The sequence below is a fragment of the Takifugu rubripes genome, chromosome 10 (assembly GCF_901000725.2).
Source record: "Takifugu rubripes chromosome 10, fTakRub1.2, whole genome shotgun sequence".
Taxonomy (NCBI): Eukaryota; Metazoa; Chordata; class Actinopteri; order Tetraodontiformes; family Tetraodontidae; genus Takifugu; species Takifugu rubripes.
Genome location: NC_042294.1, coordinates 1,249,322 through 1,271,316, shown reverse-complemented (window position 1 = coordinate 1,271,316; position 21,995 = coordinate 1,249,322). Strand labels below are relative to the sequence as shown.

Here is a 21,995-nt window from a genome sequence, read left to right as displayed (position 1 = left end):
AAACGTTTAATGTTGTTTTTCAGTGTAGGATACTGCTTATTACACAATATCAACGGATACATCCTTGAGTTTCTTTGGGTTTTTTTTAGATTTTACTTTACATGCCACTTTATGATTGCCATTCCTTTAAGTTAATAATACCCAATTAGCAAAATACAGTATTGCATTCATCCTAATATTTGATTTTAGAGTAAGCACATTTAAGATTAGAAAAAAAAAAACGTTAGTGTAATATTCATTGAATTCAAGGAAAGAAACACGTCTGTGACCAGGAAACATGCTTTGCAATTTATTATCCAGTATTGTAAAACACTTTTCTCAATATCAGTTGGGCTTTGTATCAACTCCATTTTAAAATTCTGGTTATTTTCAGTACAAGATTCCATAACAGCTTAGAGTTTTTTTCTTTTATTGAAGGTTTTGGCTGAATATATCAAAAAGAATTTGCTCATGGAACATTTTGTAGTTTGTGGCACTAACTATATATTTTTTTTCAGTCGACCTTACATATTAAATCTTCACACAATAGTTCACAGTAGCTCACGTTTAGGACCACTAGAGGGCAGAAGAATTCCAGATTACCTTTCTGTAGATTAAACTATTTTAAAATGGACAGGTGTCCAATTAAATAAAGTAATAATCAATGGAATAATCGTACTAATATCTCTTAGATATCAACAAAATAAGACCAATTGGCCAGGGTGTGACACTCAAAGGGGGAAAAACAAAAGTATATCAAACTGGAAATCTAATCTAAAAAGTGAGCACCTAGTTTCTTTCTCCGGTTCAAATATATGACAGAATTAAGAATGTTCCCACAATTTTGAATAAAGGTTTACCAGTTGTGTGACTTTTAGATTAAACAAAAGGTGGACAAAGTGGTGTGACACCATTAGATCTGCTGCTTGGCTGGGGAAAAAAAGCCCCTGTGGTCATTTGAACAAAAAACAGCACTCAGTAAGGGGATATATGAGGCCCAAAGCTTTTATTGTCCCCTTCAAAGAGACCACAATAGGAAGGAGATCAAGAGCTATCGGTTTACGTGGAGATTAGCCCTTCTGCTGTCCAGAGGCAAATATGATATGGCTGATTTTACTGCAGACTCAGCACAACCATAGCATCATCTCCAGATTTTAGAGAAACGGACCTGCAAATATTGCAGGAAGTCATCAATAAGCACATTCCTCGATGGCTCTGTGCCTGAGTTACAGACCGGCCCACGTGATTCTGAGTGCCGCTCCTGCAAACTCGCCTTTGCTCTATTTCTAGTGACAGTTAAGGTTTGTATTCCTCCTAAGCTCCACAAGGCCCTGAAATAGAGTGACAAGCTGTCTCCATAAATACGGAGCCCCTATGGGAGGACATAATTGCTTTGTGAGGCTGTGTAAACTTTAGCTTTCATAGTGTCCTTCACGTCTGCCTGAGGAATTTCACCCGATCCTCGAGTCTGATCAGAGAACCTTGGACGGAATAGTTTGTGTCATTTTATTCTCAATCTCTCGCTGTGAACAGTCACCGGGCACCAGGGTCCCGGCCCTTTGTGGCTTGAACACAGAGGGAATGACTGTCATGCACTGTGGTCTCGCACCGGGTGACGGCCGTGGGGGGTTCTGAGGTTGTGTATGTGGAGCAGGTCAAGGCCCGCGTTTGTTTAGAGATGGCGTTTCCAAGAAGGCGGGGGTAAAGTCAACAAGGGGGGAAACAGGTGGGTACACTCTTTTGGACTTTTTCAAGGTTGGGGTTCCTCAAGGGCACACGTGTCAAGGCCGCCCTGTCAATCGCATTCAAGCTGTTTGACTTCATTACATCAGAGGAACACTGTTGAAATCACAGCGTTTATGATGACGGACGACCCTTCTGGGGGCGTCTACCAGGTAAAATATTGCCGTTTGTAGTCCTCCTCGTGTGAGAGCATAGTCAGCATCCACTCGTCTCTCATTATGTTCTAAGCAAACGGTGTAAAGAACCAATCCAACACTTGAATTGGTGTGAATTTGGTCTCAGTCAGACCCACTCTGACCTTTTGTCTTGCCCATCATCATTGGTCTGTAGCTGCTCTAGCATTGTGAACTGGCCAACCTTTTTGGTACAAATCGCTGATATATCCCCGGTGGACCCCGCCGGGCCCCTTGGACAGGAACCAAGGTCTCGTCTAGGGGGAGGAGGAGGTTTTAATCGCCCTCGTTTGCTAACGCGAATAGATCTAGGCGTCCCCATGGAGTCTGGAGGGCAAAGAGCCACGTCGCTGCCGTTGTTTTCCAGAACATCTTCCTGTGGAACTGAGTAGCCATTGTTCCCATTTGTGTTGCACCCTTGAGGTCCTAGTGAACGTGGAAAAGATGAAGAACGGTCGAGAGAGGACGGATCTGGCCCTCCACAAGAACCCTTGCTGTTGCGCCTTTTTCGGAAACGTCCTGCTTGAGGAACCTCCACATCCAGGTCCTGTGTCAACGGGGCGTTTGGGTCCGTTGATCTGGAGGCTACACCAGTTGAACTAGAGCACTGCTCTTCTTCATAATTCTTCTCGACCGCCATCTTCTTTCTGCCCTTCTTGGTCACAGAGCGTTTGATGGAGCTTATAAAATCCAACACGTTTAAAAAAAGAGACAGAATGGCCATACCAAGCATGAAGTTGAGCATCACAGTCTTCTCAGTGGGTCTGGAAATGTAGCAGTCCACCTGTGTGGTGCATGGCGGATGTTGGCACAGGAACCTCCTGGGGATGTAGAAACCAAAGAGATAGTAATGCGCTGCTCCAAACCCTCCTTCCAGCAAGGTTCTGAACATCAGGTGGAGGACATATGCTCCTGAGAAGCATCGATCCGATCTCCTTGCGGTCGCCATCTTGCTGCCCGGTGCCTTCCTGAAAGAGTCTTGTTGGATCTGGAAAAGTTGTGAGGTTTTGACGTGGCCCGAGGGGTTCGGGTGCACACAGAGGTCATTTGAGACCTCGTGGATGATGTAGACAACAAAGATGATGTAAGGAAGACACAAAGTGAGGAGCTGGACCAGCCAGAAGCGGAAGAGTGAAATCGGAGAGTACAAGTCGTAGCAGACGTTGGCACACCCAGGCTGGATGGTGTTGCACACAAATCGCTCCTGCTCGTCCTGGTAGAGGGGGTATCCAGCAAAGAGGAGCGTCAGGACACGGAGAAAGATCATCACTATGAGCCACACTTTACCTGGGAAGACATGGGGACAGTTTGCAACATCACCTCGAGGTATTTAGACCCCTAATCTACAAGACGCTTCATGACACTCACCCATCAGTGTGATGCTGTGATTGACAGAGATAAAGATGACCTCACAGGCATTTGATCCCTCCATGCCTCCAAGACTTTGTCTCCCAAGCTAAACCCTTAAGCCCACGCCTTGCTCTCCATCTGGTCCTTTCATCTTCCCTCTCCACAAAAGCTCAAAAGTAGAAGGACGACCTCCAAGGTGACACTCAAAGTTCTTGCGCTTGTCAGATCTTCCTCTCGACGGACCACGTGCCCTCTCACGGTTGGTAAAATCCAAGTCGTGCCACCTGAATCACCTAAGATTCTGAGAGGCTGAATGCAGGTTACCTCTGGCTCTGTCCCTCGCAGACAAGCCTCTGTCCTCGGACAACAGAAGACAGGAGCAAGCCCCATTGTGCTTCTATTCTTAACCTGCTTCCGAAGGCACGTCCCCGTCCTGGCATTGCAGAGATATTTTAGCGCTGCTGGTCGTCCTTACAGGAGGGGAACGAGCCTACTGGTTTACTCACTGTTTAAATCGCTGTATTAAGTTCACATGCACAATGTCAGGCATGTTTAAACGAACTGCTCTGTAAAAACGCGAGCCGTCCCTGCTGCATCTTGCAGCGACGAATAAAGACAAATGACGAGGGTGGATTAGCTCCTGTGAAACATAAGTAGGCTCTCAAGTGTCCCCACAGCTGATGCCAGAACATGACTGATAAGGACCTCCTGTAGAGCCATTTAATGTGGGCAGGAGAAAGAAGTGTGAGGGATTCATATTACCAACAACTTTAGGGAGCTTAAAAAATTAGCTTTTCATTTTTCTTTTCATTTTATCAACAACCTAAGCTGCTTTTTTCCAAGTGTATCTCTCATGGAGAAGCTCTCTGTGGAAACACCTTCCCCAAATCTGTGATAAATAAGAGTGATTAGCACCTCTAAATTGGTGAGAACCCATTGTAGGGGAAGGCTAAAATTGCATCTGATAACATGAGCTGGAGAGTTCAATACATCACATGTTAAATGCTGTATACACAATTTAAGGCGGCTTCACTGACATTTTATTTTAATAGTAGTGAGAAGACTGAGGTAATATGACCTATTAACAGCCTCACTGAGAGCGGCAATATTCCATCAGTCAGGGTTCAGAAGGCAGCATGATTAAAGTGGACTCTCCTCTCTGGGGAAGGGTTTTTCAAATTGTTTTGTGGTGGTCCAACAGCAACATCTGCCAAATATATCCAGCATTACCAGTTGAAGCTGGATTGAACTGCGTTCTCCTCACAGTGATGTTGAGGAGGCCGCACCCAGAGATCCTCGCGAATTCAGACGTTAACTCTCCATCCGGGAAACCATTTATGCAGCTCTAAAATGCTGTTTTGGCCACCACCCATGCTCAGGTGTCAACTTGAATTGTAGTGCTGAGATCAGCCATTGGGATGGAAATGAAGACTAATCAGATTAAATCTGTCCCCAAGAGTCAGAATGTAATCTGTAATAGGTTTTAATGTAATCCATTTGTTTGAGATGCATAAAATGTTGTAATTAACAGTGAAACATGACACATTTGCCAGTTTTATTACAAGGGTTAAAGTTTAATTCTTGCACAGGATTCTCTAAACATTGCTTCAAGGAGAGAAGAATTGGGAGAAGTTCTACAAATCACGGTTCAACATAAAAGACCCGCGTTTGGCAAACTGAGAAAAAGAACAGAATGAGTCACTGACGAGAAAATAACACGCTGACAATAAGAAGAGAACACAATAACAACTGGAAAAGATCAATCATAAAGAGAAAGGAAGTCACAGCCACAGCAGGCTGGTGTTGGCGCTGGATGTCCCCATCAAAGATGAATTTATGGAATCCAAAATTGTTGTCAAAGAGAGGAGGAAAAAAAAAGAACAACTCTATGCAGAGGTAGAGTTCAGTGCACAAGGCTACGACACGCACTTTAAACACTCGCCACTGGTCGACCAGTGCTGATGCTGCATTGGCGTCAACGCTTACTCTCAGATAACATACAATAAATAGAATTCACAATCTCTGAATACATCAAAGACTCCAGGAACTTTCCTAAACACTCAAACACCATGCGGAATAAAAGTCCTCCTTCAGCCCCGACAGCTTCACATCCTTCATGTGCAACAGGGCCAACGCTACCGTCCTTCATATCTCCATCGCTTTGGTTACAGTCGTCCTCCTCCTCTCACACCTGCTGCTCACTCACCCCAGCAATTCTCCAACAGCTCAAAAAAAAAAAAAAAAAACACCAGCAGAAACCTCCCAAACTCTCATATTCAATGAAGAGTGGGCTGATATCACAATTAAATTTGGACCTTTTGTGGTATAAAAAGGCTTTAAAAAGATGTTTTCGGTCATTTTCAGCTTATGTCACGATAGTTTGAAGCACGGCTGCCATATAATGAGGTTCTTGGGAAAAATGCCAGCCCAGTTAATCAGAAGGCAAAAAAAAGAAGAATTATTAAGTTTGTGCAAGCATTACATCACAATCTTATTAACCAATTTCATGTGTAAAAAGTAGACAATTTATCCCCTGAAATTTTCATGTATATTCTTCTAAACATCGAGAAAATAGCCAATCTGGGAACAAAATGATTTTTTCAGAAGGTAAGATGGATGTTATGGAGTCCCCCAAAATGACAAAATCTTTCATTGATAGCTCACTAAACCACTGTAACATTATTGTTTAATGTGTTATATTAGTTTTCAGATAACCACTTGCTGCATTTTGTCATTTGTGGGACTCTATAGAAGCATATATCCTGATGGAAAAATACACAAACATGGCATTCTCAGTGTGACGTTAAAAAACAAACATTTAAAAAACAATTACAGGCCATAAAATGAGCCTAAATTGCCTTGTAGTATACCAGATGTAACAAAAACATGGCATTTTCTGCAGTCAGAAAACAGAAAATATCTCCAGTGGTGTCTCCCATTAAAACTCTTTAAATCTTAATACTTCATGTTTCATCATCATTTCGGAGTCGACACAAAGAATCGCATCTATTTACTGCCTCCCTCGTGTACAGTAAAAACAGATCCAATATAAATATTCTAGCATCTTTTTTTTTGTTTTTTTACAGTACAACCTCTACAGAATTTGCACACCGGTGCTGTATTTACACTGTACAGAGACAATTTAGCAAAATGTATACAATCTATATTTGTAAGCAGTGTCTGAATCACAATTAATGCTTTTTTCATTCATTGTAGTCTGACAAGAACAAAAACAACCCTGAAGAATCATCCTTTCAGTGGCTTCTGTAGATCAATGGTCCATTTGTGCTGTTTCGCTGTAAGCTGGAAGAATCATACAAAATGATAAAAGGAAACAAATAAATTCAGTCGTTTGTTCGCGTCCTCCAGTAGAAAGGAGAAAAGTGTTAAACTGGCTGATTACAGGCACTGCGGGTCAGGACAATGGCAGTGAGTTAACTACATCAGCTCTACAGTTGGATGCAAGCTTCATCGTTTAGAATCGCAACAAAGCGATGCAGGAATATTGCTTAGAGTGGAAATCTGTATCCGAAGACAAGCTGCTCTGGGAGAGTCCGACTCGTCTGAGCTGAACACCGACACCTGCTCAACAAGAGCCGCCTTTGTAAAGGAACACTGATTGCGATATGTTAAGACTGTAAATGATCCTTGGAATGTGCGCGGGTGTCCTACAGACGTGCCTTTGGTGATTTCTGCAGGATGGAAATGTGAAAACAGAGAAAGGATAATATAAACGAAAGTTCCGCTCGCCCACATGCTATAAAAAAAATGGTGCTTCGGTGAAAAAGGATGATCCAGGAAATTAAAATCGGAGGAATGTACACAGGCTTAAGTCCTTGAAGGAGTAATAAAACTCGGCTTGATCTACTTCGGAGTCTTTGCACTTCTGTTTGACCTCTTCTTCCAGTCCTCACTGTGACGATGTTCCGTTTGGTTCAGCTCAGTTTGTGTGGTTCAGTGCAGGCAGCCGATGGGACTTGTTTTATGTACAATGACCACAGAGGATCACACTTAAACAAGTGCTGGATTGTGTGTGTGTGTGTGTGTGTGTGTGTGTCCGTCCACTGATCCACAGGAATGCTGCCCACCTGGTTTGCCAGAAACACAGCACAGTCTGGCAGGTCTGCCTCCCTGCTGCAGGCAGGCCTGGATTAGGAGATGATGGCTGGACACCATCGCACCACCATCAGGTTGTCGGCGCTCACTGACTTCTTCTTGGCTTGTTTCCTCAAATCCTTGTATTTGTCGTCACACAACCGCGAGATGGCCTTAAAGACAGAGCACATGTGTCTTTGAGGAACAAATTGTGGAGTCATAAAAAAATTTTATGCCGATTTCCTGTTGCTATGATGGGTTTTATGGACATTTATTACTGTTCTACTACTATTCTGATAACACTATCATTAAGTGATATTGCGTGCAGGCAGGCAGGTACAACTTTCCTCAACCATAATCACACTGTCTAACCCTGTTTTCCCAGTAATATGGCTAGAGAACATTCCTAGCTATGTTAAAGAAAGCAATTACTGTTAATTACTGTCCTCTTGATGAGCAAAGCTCTCTGGGTTAAAGAGAATATTTAAATACAGAATATGAATGGTGAAAATGCCTCTACTGAGATTAATGGAGCACACGAGGAGGGACAGACGGAGGTTGGGGTCGTGATAGTAATTACTCAACAACAGTCACACTCTCCACATTCTGCAGTCTGCATATGGTATGAGCACGTGCAACAGTTTGAAAATACTCATTAGCGAGACTGGCCCGGGAACATTGGGCCAGATTCACGAAGCGTTCTTACGGACAAATTTGTTCTTAAGTCCCACTTACGAACAGTTTACGAAGATTGTGGCATTCACCAATTTCTTCTTATCCTGGATTTATTCGTAGGTAAGAACAAATCCTACGAACACTCAGGAGTACTCTTACGCACATTTCAGTGCCGACATGTTGGTATGGTTGGGTTTTCTTCTCTTGTGCAGTTCAATAAAATTCAATATTACAATGATAATTATGTCATATTTATTTATTTATTTGTTTATTTCCTATTTTTGGTGATTTACGGAGAATTTTAAAATTACGTAAATGTGCCAATGACTTAACATTAATCAACCAAATTGGAAACCATGCCAAAACTGTCTTTTTATTTGATTTTATCTTGATTTATTTTATTAGGGGATCGAGGATATGCTCTGGTTGTTGACACCACTGACCAACCCTCAGACTCCACAGGAAATTTTATTCAATCAGATGCATGCGCGCAGTCTCTCCACCATTGAACGCACCATCGGCATGTTAAAGGGGCGCTGGATGTGTTTGGACACTGAGCCACAACCCCGTGAGGATGTGCGTCCTGACGCAATGATGGGGCCAGACTGCAGGCACGTGGTTCACGTTTGAGCGCGATTAATTGCCCGTTTGTGAATAAAATGCATTATTGTCACAATCCGAGCACAGCTTTTACACGTTTATTTTTTTTACATTCTTCTTTTTTTTACATTCTCGTTGATTTCTTTAAGCGTGTTGGCTATAGTCATCAGGGTTGAGGCAATTTTATCAAGCGTGTTAGCCATCCTTTCTTGATTGTTCAACACGGTGTCAGAAATCAGGCGTGGAGAGGCAAGCTTTGGGCATTTCGCTTTGGGCATTTGGCTGCTTTTTGCTCTGTCTACAGGGTCCTGCTGCAGTTCCTTTTATGGGCATTAGTGGGCGGTGACTTATGCTAATCGTATGTTAATTAGACTCACCTGGCACGCGCTTTCAACTTACGAACAGATGGCATTCATCAATCTAAGAACACAGCTGCGAACAATTCTGGGGCTTACGAACGCGTTGATGAATCCGACGTAGGGTTTTCTTAAAAAACTTCTTAATAACAACTTAAGAAAGAATCTAAGAAGATTCTTAAGAACATATTGGTGAATCTGGCCCATTGTTCTGGATAATCAGGACACAGTGAGTGAGGATTTTAGATATCTTTTTACAGATTTCCATTTGAACCGAACTCTTTGAAATGTCTGCGTGTGCGTGAGTTTTAATGTACCTCTAGTTTTTGGGCCTTGTCCCTGCTGAGGGGTTCCAGAGGGAAGCTGAGGTTGTTAGCTTCAGCCAGCGAGCGCAGGTCAAAATAATACTTTGCGTAGACACTGGATGGTACGTTGATGTTGAACTGCAGCAGCTCCAGAAACTGGCGCTCCAACTCGTTCCTGTTGTGGGAGAAAACAGAGCAACCCTGATATTTAGAAACTGCAGCATGTTGAGAATACTATAACAAGGGAAGTTGTTCATGGCCCCATCCTGACAAGAACACCTGACATAGCACTGAAACATTCATTACACATGAGGCTTTCTGATCCTCAAATAAGTGGTTTGAAAGGAAAATGCATTAAGTGTAAAAAGAAATATTAATCCCACATCCTGAAAATGCTATTGTGCACTGCTGAGCCTTGTGAGCACTTTGGCAGCGCTGACAGCCGCTTTCATCTGCTGATCATTCTGCATTGTGGCCTGCCTCAGAAGCTCTATCTGCTTCTTTATTTCCCTGCCACACACATTTACAGGCATGCAGCAACAGAAGGGCTAAATTTAAACCAGACACTCCCACCTACGTAACAATGTCACTCCTTTATCCTGCTGTTGCACTATTGCAGCCATTTCTATACTTTCCCCATTCTCTCAGTGCTTCTCAGTCCTTCTGATAGTTATTTCAGTCATGGTTGCAACTGTTGTAGGGAAGAGAGGGGACGTCATTGGTGAACATAGACATAAAAAAAACCCCACAATTGATGATCCGTGGAAATCCGTGGTTTAATATTGAGACAGCGTCCGGGAACTTGTTCTTTGGAAACACCTGCCAGGCTCTGAAACAGGTGGATTGCATTCACTGCTTTGTAACACCTTAATTAGGGACAAGAATACACATCCTGGTGCATAAAAGAGTGGGAATGCAGCCGGGGTGAGAGGTCACGACAGCGGCGCCACGTTTGCAGCATCATATTTACACTAACTATGTCAGCCAAGATTCCTGTGGACTGGAGACGGATGTGGTATAAGAGATGTGTGTGGGTCTTAATACACAAGGCACTTCTAATCTCTACACACAGCTGGGGTGGGGGGATTTTTGACTGAGGGTGAAGGCCCTTCTTAAAAAAATAACCATTAAAAGTATCAGCTCATGCACTTTGATGCATGAGTCCCAGTAAAAACATTGCTGGTCACACTAAACCTGTTCACCATCAACCTTTTGAACCAAGACAAAGAGTTCACACCATGAAACAACACTGACTGTGGGACCCTGAATATGAAAACAGGCACAGAAGAGGCCCAGTACCCAAGAATGCAACAAAGTGACACCTCTAATTTTGTGCATTCAGGCAAAATGTATCGGTTAGACAGAGTCAAACAGAATATTGTGATAACACACCAGTCATCTGAAGGTCAAGGTTTGATCCTGGGAATTCTTTGTCATTATCCAAGGAGAAATCATGAAAAACTATAAACAAGCTCTATATGCATTTCTGTAGGGCCCCCATTGAATTTGTTGTTGTTTTGAGAGCAGTCTTAGAAAATAATTGAATTTTTGGGGTCTCCAGAAACTCACATGTCCTCGACAGTGATATCCTTGAGAATTTGGCAATAGTCGACGTTCCAGACCGCCTGGTCATCCCAGACCTTGGACGCCAGGAGGATGGCTCCCAACACAATCCGTTTCCAGTTAGCGGGGCAAATGTCGATCTCTGCGTAGGTGAGGAGCCTCTCCAAATACACCTGGACAGACACATTTCAATTGTAACATCACTGCTTTGTCTGGGGGGGAAGAAAAAAGACTTGCTAACTTAATTTAGCCAGAATTGAATTCTTTCTAATTCTAAAAAAGTCATCATAAACATAAGGCTTCCGAAATAGATAGCTTGGAACATCTATTACATGTTTATAACTCTCAATTGTCACTGTACTGCCCAACTTGTTTGTACAGCTCAGTCCAGAACAACTGAAACAGCGGTGGAGTGGTTGATTTTTCAATGTTACACGTTTTTCAGACTGTCTGTTTCAGATTTGTTTGTCCTCCATCTCTTCCCAGGGGGGAGAGGAGAGCTTAGATTAAGTCCACTGTGTGTGTGTGGTCCTTGAATAAACAGCCACACATCTGATTCAGACCTGCATAAATTTTTGTGAACGTCAACAGTGGGGATCTGATAAGATGTCCTCACCACCCGCCTGCAGCTTCTTCCTCTTTTCTCTGCAGCCTGAGAAGCAGCCAGGTCGGTAATCTCTCCTCTTACCAACCGGTGCTGATTTAATGATATTAATAATCTCATCTCTGTAACTTTCTAATGCACAGGATACATTCTAATTATATTACATATTTGGAGTATGTTTCAAGAGGGAAAAAGGAGCCAAAAATAAATGTGAGACACCAGTTTAAAGATGGCAACAGAGAGAGGATGAAGGAGCTGAAGGAGGATCAGCGACACTCCCTCCTGCTGTCAGGAGACCCAGTGTTTCTGTGAATTGCTGCACAAACCCGGTACTTCTGTGCATTTCTCACATCCCGGATTCTTCTGTTTTGTCAGCTCAACGGTTAAAAAACTCCTGCACAAACAGAACTCCGCTACCTGCCTCCTCACCCACTCCCACCATCGCAACACCTTTGTCCTCCAGAACCTCAACTGGCCAACAGTTAAACCTCTCGTCCACTTTAAAAACCTGCTCCTGGCCTACAAAGCCCCTCGCGGTCCTGCCCGTTCCTACGTCACAGACTTGCTTTATCCCCATCCTCATGTTCCATCAACACGGGTCTAAAAGTGTCAGATCTATTTTACACACTTACCAAAGTGACAATGGCACACTCGGCAGTGAGCTGTGCAGCGCTGAAAAGGGTCCTGACAAAGCGGTAGATTTGTTTCTGCTCGGGGTCGTGTTTCTCGTAATCAGGAGGAACCTCCAACTTCTGCATCATAAGTAAATAAAGTAAATGTGATGGAAATGAGCATTTGTTCCAAATCAAAATCAAAATTAAAACACAATCCCTCTGGTTTAGAAGTCAGTGTTTCTGCCATGACAATAATATATACACGTCTGAGGCGTGTGGGATTATTTGCTGGTTATCAAATTGCACCCTCTCTCTTTTTGATTAATCCCAACAGCTGCCGGTTGTGCGTTACGCAGATTCGGGGCCTCACCGAGAGCGGGTGCAGCTTCTCATCAAAAATGTCTAACAGCATTCGTCCATCAGTATCTCTGAAAGAAATTCATATGATTTATATTATAAGAGACTGAAATAAGTTAAAAATTTGACATTAAAATAACATCTTAAACAAGGAAAATGAAAACATACCTGTTCTTTATGTGATAGTATATTGCCAAGGCAACACTGCACAGACAACATGGAAAATATTTCAAAACATCACATTAAAGGAGCCAGAAAAACACCTGCATCCAAAACAAAGATGACTTCTTTGAAGTTGGTCAAAAATAGCTCTGTAGTTACCATTTGATGGTGTATTTGAGGTTGGGTTGGCTGACTGTGCTGTCGTCTAGAAATATGGTGGAACATGAGCTGTATTTCCGTCTCATTGGCCCTGGATGGTGCTGCGGCACAAGTGCACAAAGAAGCGCACGTCCATCAGTTTCTATTTGTGTTCATGCTGCGACCGACCACAAGGCCTGATGACAGCCGAAGAATGTGGGACACCTGAAAGCTTCTAAACTCATTCTGTCTGGTCGGTGTTGGTGTCTGAGATGGGAGCATGCAGGGTGGGCATATTCGAAGGGGGGCATCAGACACAAATTCACAATTACCAATGTGACAATGAAAACTGAACTCTATTTGTACAAAATATGTGAAGGAAAGTAGGACTGCAATCAGCAGCTGAAAGAAAATCTCTGTATAGATGCCTTTCTGTTTTTTCTCAACAATTTCATATTATTATAATAGCTTTTATCCCTACAGAATAGCTGCAGTTTTGCCAATAAAGAGAGAATATTAAGTTAAAGCCCAAATGTTTTTGCATAGAGAGCTACTATTTTATTGACACAAGGGTGAAATATAATGTACACATGGCTTTAATGCTACTTTAATGATGCTACATGCAACAAATCCTCATGCAACACTTCTGACTAATCCAAATGATAGTGGGAGGGACAGTGGCGGAATGTTTTTTGTCATTTCATAAGTAATTTTGAGGATTTTACCTTACTTTCCGAAATGTGTGTAAACTGAAGAAATATATCAGTAGCCATCAATTAGCATTTGTGATTGCATTGCACTGGTAAAACAATCAAAATTAATGCAACGATGTCAGCTTCTACCTATGACTCCCTAAAGTGATGGTACTTACATGGTTGATGTAAAGGCTCTTTCTTTTCTCTCGAACTGAAAAGAAAGTGAAAGAATAGGGGTCAACAAACATTAGCAGTTCGCCACCCTCGCAGACAGGGGGCAGTATTTACCTGGGTGTTTTCTTTTAAATGACCTACAGCATCTTTCTTAAATGTGAGAAAAGATGAGCCATTTAAAGTCTCTAATTACTCCGTATGACATTAATAACACATGCGTACAATGTTTGGAAACATTTCCACACAAAGCCATGAATCCCATTAAAGGTGTGCTTTAAACCGCTGCCTCCTCTGAAATAACAACAGTTGATTGTTAGCAGAACTCTATTTATGTGGATGATATGAGGCGCACACAGAATGACATGAAGATGAGCAGCCTGGGAGCAAAGAGACACCGCCGGCTAACTGAAAAGCACACAGACTGAAAACGGGACTTTAATAGATTTTATGACAGGTCCAAACACAGGGTAAGCACGAGACTGCCTGCTTACCCAGACCAGACACACACTCAGAATCTTACCTCTTTTACTGTGAACGGCAACTGAAAAAACACAAAGTTCAAGGTTTCTCTATGTTTCTTGATGGCAAGTGCAACGGGCTACAGATTAAAAGGGTTCCGATTGTGTCCTATAGCTGGTATTTGTATATGCTGAGAAAACATGGAGGCAGATGTTCACACAAAAGCTGTAATAGGCTCATCAGATATATTCAAGCACCAGACCCCAACATCCAATCGATAGTCAGTTTTTGAGCTACAAATCACTAACAAGCCTCTTAATACCAAATAGAAGAGAGTATTGATTAACTGAAAGTGATGTGAGATACCTGATCCTCAGCTACCTCATATTCAGGGTGATTAAAACGTATCCTTGTTTCTCTGCTGGATGCAGACAACCACAGCTTTAGCTTCTGATAGAGATGATGAAAACACTTAATCTCAGAGTTTGAGGCTGCTGGGATATTTTTGCAGAAGTCACGAGACTTTGCAGTGGATAAAAACAGGCCGATGAAGAGTATCGATGCAGAGCTTTAGATCTGTGAGGAAACCTTTCTCACACTGGAGGCCTACTGGAGGCTATCAGAATCTATTAAGGATACATTTGAGACTGATACAGGCTGCTCCACATTTACGTTGGAATCATGTTTTACATTCTTGAGGGTCTGTGATAATCAGTCAGAGGGCTAAAGATCTCTACTGGGTTTACTGATGCCTCCTCTGAGACAATATGGGGGGAAAAAGGCTCAGAAATATTCTTACCATCAGTCTGTGACTTGCTGAGGAAGATGGTGCTGGCCCGAGGATGATCAGAAGGATTGTACTCCATTGGAAGATCTGGGAGCAGAAGTAACAGAATCAGTCCTCTTAGAATGGACCTAAAGCTAAGGTGAAGTGGTTAGTAAAACAATGTGCAAAGTCAATACCAGAAAAGAACATTATCTGTACACACGGTGACAACATAAGACGATATAAACTGAATTAAATATACAAGAAAAAGAGATTTAGGTGAGCTAATCGACCCTGTGAGGAAGTCTGACTCTCACCTGCTGGAGGCAACTGACTGTCATAGCAGCATTTATAGTCGTAATATTAAATGAGACAGTGATTAATTTCAGATAGAGCCCATTTAATAGACTCCACTTATGCTGATTCAGGTTTGAAGTTATGAAGCAAGAAGTGTCACTTCTTCCACTGTGAGAAGGATTTGAAATGGATGATTGGATTCTTAACATAAACATGGTGACACCATGACTAAAACATATCAGCCTCAATGTAATAAATGCCTGTTGTACTGAAAGAGTGTGTTTAGAATAGACCAATCGCGGTTTTCTAAATTCAAAATATGGCACAAAATACGACAAAGACAAACACTGCTACTCATCTTTTGATATCTCTCTCTTTTTAAACTTTCTGATACATCGTCTATGCTTGGTTTGTTGTCGACTACATCTGCTGTTTCTGTGCAAACTGAATAAATTAGGAGCGCATTTTGACCTAGTTTTTTGCCCTGATTAAATTTGTCATTCACCTCTATCGCATTTACGTTACGCATTTATACTCTTTTTTCCAATATCTTTCTAGCCAGACCTTTTGCTTGGCAGGTGAATAAAAAGCTGCTGCTGTTTGAACAGTAGGATGAAATTAGCTCAAAGAATTTTATGGCTGCCAGGTGAGCTGATTTAATATCCTGGACAAACTTAAAAACACAGGAAGCTACAATAATCAATATAAATAAGGTAACTCAAGTTAAATGTTAATAGCACAGAGGGAAACGGGGCAAGAATCCGAGCTATTGTGTGACGCGACCCCACGAGCAGCTTCCTAATTTCTTGGATGATGTCACTGAAACAGGAAGGGTCAGAAAGGGACCAACACCCAGTGAGACCAACACAGAAAACGCAGCCAACACATACGAGTGACAGGCTGGCAACAATGGAAAAGCATGATGTAAAATGAAAAGGTTGAGGGGAAAACTGGCAGCATAAAGGACCGGAAAAATGTCTTTTTTTCGAGCAAAAATGGGTCCATTTAAGGTTTTGTTTGTGCCCCTATTTTAAATGTACCATAAATGAAAAGAAAGATATCCCGTTTAAGTTTGCAGCAGGTTAAACTATTGTGCCCGCACTCCTTTACAACAATTGTGTGTGTCTGACAGCCACTCTAAAAACCTCACACACACATGAACCCACACAGAAGAGGTTGCAGCGAGGTTCTGGGAAAAAACAGTTTAGAAGAGCAAAGAGCAGTGAAAGAGATATGAAGGTGATAGCAACGTTGCACATGATGTGGGTCCATCACATCACTTATAAAAGGAATATTGAAGTGTTTTGTCTACAAAAGAACAAACGTTGCACTTATTTTAACACAGGAAGTAAGGTGTGAGCGACCTTTAGTGTGAAGAGTTCTAACATCCCTGACTCCTCCAGCCTGAGGTGGACTGAAGGAAGGAAGGAAGTGAAGCAAGAGAGCTGTAGCTTAAACAATGTTGGGGAGGTGCTGAACAAAAAGTGGATGGATTTAAAAGTGCTCTTCAACTAAACCCTGTATTAATCACACTGAAGAAGTGAGACTTTAATGGTATCTGTGAAATCAAAGTGTCACAATAGGAGAGAGTTAAAAACGGTGTATTTGTGTTACTGCGCTGCCCGTCACCATGATGGTGTTGGGTTTAACATCAGCCCAGACCGGAAGGCCCCATACTGGGTTTTGGCTGCCCTGCTGACTGCCTGAGGGATCCAGAATGGTGCCGTGCAGCTATCAGCACGCCAATAAAGAATACAGTACAGCAATTAACTGCATCTGTTTCCTGCTTGAGAAGGTTGAGGTTGCCAGAATGATGTGACATTTGTTTAAATCTTCAGCAGTGAGACTGGCCAATACATGTGGATAAATCTGGTAATTAGCTGTAATTAAACAGGTGCAGGCAGGGATTGCTCCGATTGACTTTTCTGGATTATTTTTTTCAGATATTAGGGTTTATACAGAAGAATCAGCAATAAAAGGTGACAGGTATTTAGATTAAAACAAGAAAAGACAATTGAAGGGCAGATCAAATGAGCTGTGTACATCGTTAGTGGACAGAATACAGGCTTTAAATGTAGGATATCTTAAAGATGCTAACTACACTTGTGGCTCTTCCTTTTGCTGCTAGACCGACTATTCCAACCACAAATACTGGCTGACATCACATGAAAGAAAAATGTCTATGGAAATCAAACAGGAGGAAAAAAATTGGGGAAAACAAGAGAAGGGATGTCAAAATCATTATTACCGACAATGAGAATATTCGAGATAAAAGAAAGCTGATGACACCTTAACAACACTTCATCTGAGAGCAACGATCTCCTCTATAATTCTAATTATTTCCAATTAAACCAGTAAAATAACAAGAAGAGCACCAGAGGAAACGTTATTAGATGCACTTGTGTGACACTGACGTGCACGGGCACACAGAAACCTATTTAAAGCCACCGATTACTTAATATCCATCATGCTTGAATTTTGGCAACTGTAAAGTTCTAGTTTTCTATCCACCCGTGGCTACTGGTCCTAAATAGACTGGTTGGCCACAGATGGCAATGCAGCCTGGTCAAACTGGGACATGATTCTGGGTGTCTGTCCAGTCCACAGATCTGGGTTGAGTCGGAGATGTGAGCAGCGTTCGCTTCTGCTTTCTGCAGCATCAGAAATGAACTGTGAATCAGTTCTGGTTTCTCATCTGAGCCACCAGAAGGACACGAGAACCCGCTCTGTGTTCTGTGATCTCTGATCCCATCGCCTGCAAATGATTGACAAAGGCGATGTGGATGTATGATTTAGTTTAGAATTTAAGGCACGGCTAAAGAAGACTGCAGCTGTTCTGACTCCAAATCCAAAGACATGATAGTACCAGTGGAGGGTCTAGATTTGGTTTTAACCAGCATTCAAAAACAGTGCATGGCTGCATCTCCTGCTGGGCTGCATCACACATCCAAGTCAAGCTCTAAAATTCAGCTATCATGCCTGTAAGACTGGACAAGCTCCGAATCCTTCCGCTTCAGCACCTATACTGATTATTTATTTCTGCTTTCACCTCAGCGACAATACAACAAACGCATTTTACACACCCTAAATTTAGGCCAACTAGTCTGGAATTTAGAATTAGAAGATTCCCCAGGCTCATCAACCGGGCATGAATAATCCAAGCCCAGATCTCAATTAGCCTGCAAGCAAGACTCATCAATATGCGTGCATGTGTGTGTGCCTGTGCTCCAGAGATAACTAACTTTAACACTGATGAGACACAGATGAATTCTGGGCCTGTAGATCAGACTCACTTACACATGTCTTAGTTAAATAAAACACAGACTGAGTGAGAGCTCTGTCCCATTCACTCTTCATTCCTGAGACATCATTTTACATCAGAAGACCATTTTATCCTAAAAATATCCCAACAGTTGGATTGGAGAGGCTAAGTAGAAATACAGCAGTGGCTGTAACAGGTCTACTGTTCACAATCTCAGTTCTCTTCATCTCAGTTTAAGCATTCTTCAAATCTGAAGGATTCCAGTCTGGAATACCCAGACATGGTATTTTAAAATTTAATCCCACCAATGCTCAAAAAATAATGCTCATCCAATGTCAAAATATAAAGATTTCCACAACCCTAAATCATATATGTGGTCATATTACAATAAAAAAAAAAAAAAAACAATCAGTGGAGTACCAATTGAGTGGAGAGTAAACGAATCTGATTACAGTTGCTAAACATGTACAAGGGGCCAGTTGAAGGACTCCTAAACTTGGAGAGGGACTGTTCAATAAGCGCTCTGTGTTGAGTTTGTGCTAACGCCACCGTGTCATCACCACTGTCAGCAGTTTGCAGTTAGTATTTTTGAAACCACATGCTTGGAACAGCCCAGGTCACATATCTACATAACTTGTGAGCACAATTGTTCAACCTCCAAGACAGTGTTTCTGCAAGACTGATTCTTTAATATCTGGCTACGATATCATATGAATGCAACTTGGCAATCCGTTCAGTTCCAGCTCAGTTCCTTCCAGGGATATATACAGTCTTATAGCTGTGGAATGTCATTGGAGGCCTGGCCAAATGGCCAAAAGGATAATACCTAAAGACTTGGGTAAACAGAAGAGGAGAAACACAAAAGAAAACCAGTTTTTAGCATCTCCCTTATTCCACCAAATATTATGTGGCCATACGACAGCTGCGGGTTTAAATGATCCTTTACAACAGATTAATCACCAGAAATAATCGCACTCAAACTCTCCACAAATCCGAGGTTTTCCCTTTAAAGTCACAGTTCTGTCCAACTGTTTGCACGAGTCCACAGTGGTACATAATTCAAATACCTAAATTCCAGTTTGTTCAGTGTTTCCACAGTTCACGCGGACTCTGAGGTGGCCAAGCTCCTCTCAGTGGCAACAACATCCCTTATCCAAGCCGATGCTTCCAGCTCCTGAGAACACTGCAGCATTCATCAAGGTAAAACTACATTTGCAAAACCTTGCTCCCACTGAAGCTGCAGACATCAGGTGTAAATGCAGAGTGTGCCCACGATTCTGTTCAGATCTGTCAAGTGAATGAATACTCCGCCACGGAGACCGACAACCACCACCTCACCTCCCACTGGAACACATATTCACACTTCCTGGCCTTCAGCATGCTGCGCCAACCTTTCACACACCAACACATGGTGTAAATGACTCAAGGACCAACTTCAGAATCCTAAAAAAAGGCCGTCATTCAGAGGTTCTACTGATTCACAGAATTCCAGGCATTAAATTATGAAGACACTTCCTTTTGCTATTGTACATCCAGTTTCCTGTGCAGTTGCCGATGATACGTTTCGGTTCGGCCTTTTGCAGTTTCTTGTCCGTGTGGTCCCACTCTAAACAACTGCATGGTTTCAAAATAAACTAAAGGAAGCATTAGAGCATTGTGATCTGGTGCTGAGGGTGGGTGGTTCCGGTGCTGCAAGATCTCACGTGCATTAAGTGGCATCTGGAGATCATAAAGCTTTGATATTTAAGAATAAACAATGCATCCCATAAAGGATGTGCAAATGAGTGATTAAAGTGATTTTGAAGAGATTCATTGGCGTCTTACCGTCTAAATTCTCTCTGTCGCTGATGTGCTGCAGGTTGCAGCCCGTATCCTCCCGGCTCAGCTCCGGCTCCGGCAGGTACGGTTCGAGTCTGGAGTGGTTGTTCCTTCGGTGTTTGGGGCTCGATGACACGCAGCAGGATGTTGTGTTCCCCATAATGTAGGCAAGCTTTAGTCGAGGGCTAAACCCAGCAGTGGTGTCTTCAGCGTCTTATCCGGTCGTGCTATTAGCTGCACAAGTGGGAAGCGGGGCGGTAAGGCGGTTAGCCAGAACCGGAGCAAGAGGCAAACCAAGCCCGGTGTCCGTTGGCGTTACACACCCTTAACTCACACTAAGATTACAGTGAAATAAACAAGCGCAGGCATTGAAAATGACATTTAAACGCCGGTGTCGGCCAATAAGTCAATGGAGCCCAGCCCGTCCGCTTCGAAACGTCCAAGCGAGGGCAGAAACGACCACCAGATAGCTTCGGGTAACCATTCGACTCCCTCGCTGTTCAATTTCCACCGGAGCGTCAGGTTATTTTCATAAACACATGCTGAATCAATGTCATTTTATAACGACATGCACACGCATTAGCAAATTTTATTGAGGCTCACCGAGGAAGATAATTCTATGTCGGCGCTACATGGTTACCGACTGTAAACTGCGCCCGCTACATCCGCTACTGTGTTGCCTTCATCGACTCCAATACAGTCGGAATTTGACCTACCCTGTTTAGAAACACTTAGGCATCAAATCTCACCATTATATAGAGGACATACTCTTTGTAAATATGCAACATTATCTCTAACTCTAACAACATTATCTCTATCTCTAACTCAGTTGGCCTTTCTTGCACTAATTTTCGATACCACTACGATTCTTTAATGATTTGGTTTGAATAATTCACATCAGGTGTAAAATATTAGAATACAGAGAATATAATAGCCACTAAAGCACGCATATTAAAGCTTTAAAATAGTACAGCAAGTTTATTATCTTTAGCTTTTTGCTCAGCACGTCAGTCCGTAAAACCCTGCCATTATGACGAGGAAGGGAGAGTTTCCGATGTTTTGGGTAGAACATAAACACGTCTTAATAGAACAGTGGAATTGGTTGTGTCGAAAAAGGTTCCGGTTCAAGTGGGTAGTAACAAGGCAGCAATAATCATGATGGTCTCTTGAGAATATTATTATTCTAATACTGCAACAATTGGTGGGAAATAAATCCAGGGGTTCAAGAGGCTAGTATTTTGGTCCATGTTATTAACATGATGTGCAACCACAGCGATTTGTTGTTTTAAAGGGTGAGCAAAAGCCTTTAAAAAATGCTTAAATTATTTAGCGCTTGTTTTAAATATTGCACTGACTGATCGTGCGCATCCAATGAGATGACTGGTCATATTGTGGGATTAAAGCGATTAAGAGAGATTACTGCAGAGTGACTAGCTATATATATATGCATATAACTGCTCCGGCATATGAGCTCTGATGCAAGTAGCTTGGTCTTAGAAAAACTTTAGAACATATTCCATTTTTCCTGATTGTGTTTAAATGAGTTGCACACACTTGGTACTACACTGCCATCTGTTGGTTAATGGGCTCCATTGCACTAAAATATTCCTGTGGGGAGATACGAAAAATGTTTATACTAATTGTTCCCAGTTTATAAAAGCATTCTACAGATAAATCTAGCAGCGTCAGCAGATATAATAGTTTATTGGTGTCCGTGTTTATTTTGTAATCTCCAGTGACGCTCAAGCAGCATGACCTTCCTCATGACATACAGTCTCTGGTGGAGCTTTTTCTGTTAAGAGGAAGTCAG

The 21,995-nt window shown here is 42.3% G+C and overlaps 2 protein-coding genes across 5 annotated transcripts; both read right to left on the bottom strand.

Moving 5' to 3' along the window:
- Positions 1-267: 267 nt before the first annotated feature.
- On the bottom strand, positions 268-3,665 carry gjd4 (gap junction protein delta 4). The gene is made up of 2 exons (XM_003967849.2): positions 3,264-3,665; positions 268-3,182 (listed from the first exon to the last, which is right to left on the bottom strand). The coding sequence occupies exons 1-2, from the start codon at positions 3,325-3,327 to the stop codon at positions 2,005-2,007; spliced, it is 1,242 nt and encodes a 413-aa protein (XP_003967898.2). The 5' UTR covers positions 3,328-3,665; the 3' UTR covers positions 268-2,004.
- A 1,122-nt stretch (positions 3,666-4,787) lies between these two features.
- On the bottom strand, positions 4,788-20,896 carry ccny (cyclin Y). 4 transcript variants are annotated; one of them, XM_029843010.1, is made up of 13 exons: positions 20,789-20,896; positions 20,192-20,419; positions 14,842-14,916; positions 14,104-14,124; positions 13,586-13,620; positions 13,440-13,463; positions 12,736-12,836; positions 12,583-12,618; positions 12,428-12,485; positions 12,076-12,195; positions 10,846-11,012; positions 9,289-9,451; positions 4,788-7,513 (listed from the first exon to the last, which is right to left on the bottom strand). In XM_029843010.1, exons 2-13 carry the CDS (start codon positions 20,343-20,345, stop codon positions 7,397-7,399), a joined length of 1,071 nt encoding a protein of 356 aa, XP_029698870.1. In that variant the 5' UTR covers positions 20,346-20,419; positions 20,789-20,896; the 3' UTR covers positions 4,788-7,396. The 4 variants fall into 4 exon arrangements, with proteins under 4 accessions (XP_029698870.1, XP_029698872.1, XP_029698871.1 ...); XM_029843012.1 differs by lacking the exon at positions 13,440-13,463 and having other exon boundaries at positions 20,192-20,861; XM_029843011.1 differs by lacking the exon at positions 14,104-14,124 and having other exon boundaries at positions 20,192-20,861.
- Between the last annotated feature and the right edge of the window lie 1,099 nt (positions 20,897-21,995).